The 5,935-nt window shown below is 43.0% G+C and overlaps 1 protein-coding gene across 1 annotated transcript; it reads right to left on the minus strand.

Annotated features, from left to right (window-relative positions):
* Positions 1-3,165: 3,165 nt before the first annotated feature.
* Positions 3,166-4,031, minus strand: LOC147482913 (uncharacterized). Its single transcript, XM_086579450.1, has 2 exons — positions 3,452-4,031; positions 3,166-3,359 (listed from the first exon to the last, which is right to left on the minus strand). Exons 1-2 carry the CDS (start codon positions 4,029-4,031, stop codon positions 3,166-3,168), a joined length of 774 nt encoding a protein of 257 aa, XP_086435576.1.
* Positions 4,032-5,935: the final 1,904 nt, after the last annotated feature.

The following is a 5,935-nucleotide window of genomic DNA, read 5'->3' on the forward strand; positions in this document are numbered from 1 at the left end:
GGATGGTAAGGAGCAGAAAAGTTGTGCTTTATGCTCATAGACCCACAGAATTGTTGCATCTCTATGGAGCCAAACTGGGAACCGTTATCTAATACTAATTCTGAAGGTACTCCAAACCTGCAGATAATATCATGCCATAGAAATTGCTTTACATCTGCAGTAGTTATTGAAGCCAAAGCTGTGGCTTTGACCCACTTTGTAAAGTAGTCAGTAGCCACCAACAAAAAACGAACTCTCCCAGGTGCCCTAGGCAAAGGTCCCACGAAGTCAAGCCCCCATTTTGAGAAAGGCCGTGGGCTGAGAATTTGGTGTAATTCTGTGGCTGGTAGTTTTCTAACTTTTGCATGTTTCTGGCACGGCACACAAATTTGAGTGATTTGTTTTGCGTCTCTTTGCATGTACGGCCACCAATAACCCTGTGTTAAAGCCTTGTGGGCAAGACTGTGACCTCCCGAGTGATTCCCACAAACACCAACATGAATTTCTTTAAGTATCATTTCGCCTTGCTCTGGGGTAAGACATCTTAACTATGGCCCAAACCCCATTGGCCTTTTGTAAAGTCGAGCGACTCTTTCTTTAGTGAACAATATTGCAAATTTCCATGCCTCTCGCTTAACCTTCTGACATAAAGCTTTCTCTATGGGTAGATTCCCTGAGTTCAGATACTCAATGAAGGGTAGCCTCTAATCAGATTTTTCTAGTGCCAAGATTTCTAAGTCCTTTATCTCTAAATCATCAAGAGTTTCCTCTTCAAATTCTGCTTCAGACTCAGACTTTTCATTTTCAGTGGGGATGATGTCGCCCCCGGTATTTTCATGGTCGCCTCCAACACTGCCAAGGTTACCAGGGTTCATTCCTTGATCTGAATTATTGACTGTGGGATGCTTTCTTTTGAGTTGTTTGCGTAAGGATGCCAAAGTCTGGTGATCCTCAGCATCAACTAGATCTTTAGATTCTAAAGATGCATGATCCGCCTGTTCTCTTTTTCTTCGTTGAGTGTTAACAACACAGACTTGCAATGCATTACACTCTATAACATATGCCTTATGAAGTCTCATTGGTTTTAGATTGATGCTCGACTCTTGCTGGAAATAAATCTGGATTTCTCTTGGTTCATCTAGCTGGATTGCTGCAGAGAGGTAAGCTAGTGCATCAACGTGCCTGATTTCATTCCTTGGCCTTTGACTGATGGAGATTTTGTCAAATTGCATAGCCAATTAGTGGATGACTGTCAAATATGTTGCCATCCTTTCATCTTTTGCTTGAAAAGTACCACCAAATTGATTAGCCACCAATCGAGAATCTATTAGCATTTGAATGTTCTTTGCTCCCAGCTTAAGTGCGGCATTCATACCATAGATAACAACTTCATATTCGGCTTCATTATTAGAGGCCGAAAAGCCTAGTCTGACTGACCTTTCAATTTTCTATCCTTCCGAGCTGATAAGTACACAACCTAGACCAGATCCAGATGCATTTTTTGAACCATCGGTGAAGATGGTCCAGAGAGCTTGATTACTGTCAAGAATGCGCTCGCCCCCAGAATCGGATGTACTGGGTGAGAATTCCTTAGTTTGTGCAGGGAGCTGAACAGAATGATCAGGAAGTTGTTCTATTTCTGCTAATTCTGGACTCAGTTGGATGTCATCCACAGGAAAATCTGCCATAAGAGAGGCTAGAGCATGCCCCTTTTCTGCAGTCCTTGGCTCATAAATAATATTATATGCGTTGAGGTAACTGGACCATTCAATCAGCCTATTTGATTCCTCCCTTTCGTAAAGGATACTCAGTATAAACCCTCACCGTTCTCCCCTGAAAATACGGCTTCAACCGTCGAGCTGCATGTACTAAGGCCAATGCGACTTTCTCAATTTTAGATGCGACTTTCTCTGCGGTTAGTGTTTTGCTAACAAAATGAACCGCTTTTCTTGAATCATCAACAAAATGATCAAGCGGTGGCTGCAGAGTCAGTTGTAGCAAGATAAATTCCTACAGGTTCTCCAGCCTTTGGACTAACCAAAATTGGGGGAGAGGTAAGGTAGGCTTTGACTTCAGAGAAAGCCTTTTCATAATCTTCATTCCAGGTTGATGTACCTTTTAGAATCTGAAAGAACGGCTTACATTTATCAGAGTATCGAGATATGAAATGACCGAGAGCCGCAAGACGACCTAAGAGCCTCTGTACTTCCTTTCTGCAGGTAGGGGTAGCATGTCGAGAATAGCTCGAATTTGCTCCAGGTTAGCTTCAATTCCCCTGTGGGTCATCATGAACCCTAAGAATTTGCCTGAAGATAGGCCAAATGAACATTTGGTAGGGTTAAGCCTTATTTTGTATTTCTTTAGTCGATCAAATATTTTATGTAGGTCAGCAAGATGACCGCATTCTTCGCTTGACTTCACAAACATGTCTTCAATATAAACCTCCATAATAACCCCAACAAGATCAGCAAAGATAGTATTAACAAGCTTTTGGTATGTGTCCCCAGCATTCTTTAGGCCGAATGGCATAACAACATAGCAATATAGGCCTCTGTCTGTGATGAATGTTGTATACTCCTGGTTATCATAGTGCAGTACAATATGATAATATCCTGAGCTTGCATCCATAAAAGATAGTTTATTGAAGCCATATGTCGCATCCACCATATCTGAAATTCTGGGTATAGGATAAGGATCAGGATGGGGGCAAGCTTCATTCATGTCTGTGAAGTCGACACAAATTCTGAGCTTCCCATTCTTCTTTGGTACTGCTACAATGTTGGAAACCCAAGTTGGGTATTCAACTGGTCGAATAAATCCAGCCTCCAATAACTTGTCAATCTCCTTGTTCACTAAGAGTTTCTTGTCTATGGCCATTCTCCGTGGTTTCTGCCTTACCGGTTTGACTTTTGAGTCGATGTTTAATCTGTGACAAGCGACGCTGGGGTCAATTCTGGCCATATCTGTTGGATTCCAAGCAAAGATAACTATGTTACTTTTCAATAAGGCCACCAAAGCCTCTTTCTCTGTTTCAGAAAGTTCTTCAGAGATGAAGGTGGTCTGACTTTCTTCTTCTCCTATCTGCACTTCTTTCAGCTTATCGACTGTTGGAGGTCCTTTGGTTGGTGCCTCCCGAGGTGCTTTGGTTGCCCTCATTGGTGCTCTGGTCCAGCCCTGCTGTAATTGCTATTTCTGCTCAGTTTTGAGAATGGTGTGTCCTCTGACCTCAGACTTTTTATAATCATCCATCGCATTCCCATGGCATTTCAGGGATGCAATTTGGTCACTTCGGATCTTACAAGTTCCCTTTGCTATTGGAAACTTAACAGCTTGGTGATAAGTGGACACCACTACATGCATTGCATGAAGCCAATCTCTACCTATAATGACATTATATGTGGATGGGCAGTTTACCAGAACAAAGTCAACTCCTACAACCTTAGGCATATTGTGACTGACAAATTAATTTTACCAACCTTTTTAGCTGGAGCACCATTAAAACCGATAATTGGAGTATCATCTTCCTGAATAAGATCATCGTCGAGATTCATGATAGAATAGCATTCAGAGAATAGGATATATGCAAAGCTGCCGGTGTCTATCAGAATTCTTTGGACTCTGCGAATGCCAACCCATGTTGTAATCACCATAGCATCATTATGAGGATAGTAGACTCCTCGCTCATCTTCTTCAGTAAAAGTTAGTCCTCCTTCTACAATAGTCTCAGCATAGAACCCAGATTTAAAGTTGATATTGTTTAAGTGATTCCAACTACCAATTTTTTTAATCTTACACTTCATGCTCCATGTTCTTTCACGGTTAGATGAGAAAACAGCTCGCTGAGCATGACATACAACTATCACATCATGCTCGATCAGATTTACATGAGCCAGCTTCTGACTACCCTTTAGATACTCCTTCAATTGTCCCCTATCTGCCATTCTGGAGATCTCCTTCTTGAATGCATAACAATCATTCAAAGTATGGCCGAAATCATTGTGATACTTGCATTTCTTTGACTTATCTCTCCTTCCCTCAGTATCAGGTTTCATAGGGAACGGCTTGGAGAGTTTTCCTTTGAGCTTGTCATACAATTATGAGAGACTGACGCTGAGCTTTGGAAGAGTAAGATCTTTGCTTGGGTGGCCATCTTGTTTCTGACTCTGTGAGACGCCAGTTTTGGCATCTTTGTTATGTTTCTTTCTGTCTTTGTCACGCTGTTGTTGTTCCTGCTTTCCTCTATCACTTGAAAAATCCTTTTGGTGCTTGTACTTTGAATCTTCCCGAGCAAAGAGCATACCTTTCGCCGCGACTAGCAAATCCCGAATCAAGTTTTACGGAGGCTTCGAGTTAGTGAGTTATCTGGAACCGGACTTATCAAAAGGAAGAGCATTTTTGAAAGCTTGCGCAAACAACGCCATCCGGGACATTGTTGACCTCCTTGAAGCAGCACTCGAGTTTTCGACAAAGGTCTAGAATGCTTTCTCCTTTCTCCATGTGGAGGTTGAAAAGAGTTCCGAACCTTTTATGGTCTTCCCGTTGTAGCGATAATGTTTTGAGAACTTGTCGGGCGAAGCCGCAAATGTATGGATTGAACGAGAATGGAGCTCGTTAAACCATGTCAAAGCTTCTCCGCTAAGGGTAGCTTAGAACATTATGCACATCAACGCATCATTGTTATTAAAAAGAGCCATAGACGATCTGTACTTCATCAAGTGCTCATCTGGACAACCATCTACATCATCGTAGGTTGGGACTGAAGGTGGTTTGAAAGAAGCAGGGGAAATGTAACCTCTGATTTCATCTATAAAAGGAGATTCTTCAGGTCCTTTGATTGCCAGTTTATGTCGTTTATCTTTCCGAGTAGCTTTGGAATCCATGGCATTTCTAATGAGTTCTTGGACTCCCTGCTCATTCAAGTTGTCACTATTTTCCTGCAAAGCGACATTGTTCATGCCGACTTTGTGGGTACGGTTTCTCCTTTCAGGGATCCAGCCTGGCTCAAGAGAGTCTTGCCTATGTTGCCTGATATTTGCTTCTGGCCCACTATTGGCTACCTCTTCTATCTCCAACCATATGATAACCTCTATTAATCCTCCGGCGAGTGTTCCTCGAACCATTGTATCCGGATTCTGAGGAATCTGAACCTCCAGGACTACAATCAAATCTTCTGTTACCTCGAGCTGGTTTGTATTGTCCTCTTTGTAGTACCGGACTGCGAGAGTGTTGCATGTCACGCTCCATATCGATTTGAGCCACAGAGGAATATCCGAAAACTGACATTGATTGTTCCTTAGGGTACTGGGAACGTCTTGACACTGATCTGCTTCGGTGACGCTGTGAGCTACGAACCCATCCTAGTACAGCATCAGCACCACCTAAATGCTCCACAATTGGAGTTCTGTGGTTTTGGGTGCGACTGGAGGCGTGGCTCCTTGGATGATGCCTCCTCTTTTAAGACCTGCTCTCCTTTGGTACGGAAGATTCCTGCTGAGAGTTTTTTTCCCTAGGCCTTTTGTCGTCATTTCTCCTAAGCTGATTGTTTTCTCTGGTCAGCTTAAACAACATAGACATTAGAGTTTCTTTATCAGATGGGTGAACATTGTGGCTTAGATCCTGAGGACCCGATCCAGGCCCAAGGCGGCCTTGCAAACGCCTAGGCAATATGGATGGTCCAGATTTGGTGGAAATAGCACCCGACCTAGGCCCAAGGTGTTGCTGCAAACGCTGAGGCAGCATTGATGGTCTTGCCCCAGCAGATGCAAATCCATCTCTGTGTGTGACGACTCGAGTATCCCTAATTGCATCTTGTTCCCCTGCTGGAACAGTAATTTGCAGGGTCTCCACCAAATCTTCTTCTTCATGCTGGGCATCCAGATTTTGTGGGGGAATCTGACGCGTATACTTCTTCTGTTGAGCATGAACCTCGTCATCAACTATGTGTTGTGCTATCTCA

The sequence above is a fragment of the Coptis chinensis genome, chromosome 8 (genome assembly GCF_015680905.1).
Source record: "Coptis chinensis isolate HL-2020 chromosome 8, ASM1568090v1, whole genome shotgun sequence".
Classification (NCBI taxonomy): domain Eukaryota; kingdom Viridiplantae; phylum Streptophyta; class Magnoliopsida; order Ranunculales; family Ranunculaceae; genus Coptis; species Coptis chinensis.

What these genes read in the sequence shown, in the direction of transcription:
- LOC147482913 (XM_086579450.1), bottom strand. Translation starts at nt 4,031, where the DNA reads ATGAAACCTGATACTGAGGGAAGGAGAGATAAGTCAAAGAAATGCAAG. An exon ending in TGCTCCAGCTAAAAAGGTTG is followed by an intron (nt 3,360 to 3,451) that starts GTAAAATTAATT and finishes ATGTCATTATAG; the next exon opens with GTAGAGATTGGCTTCATGCA.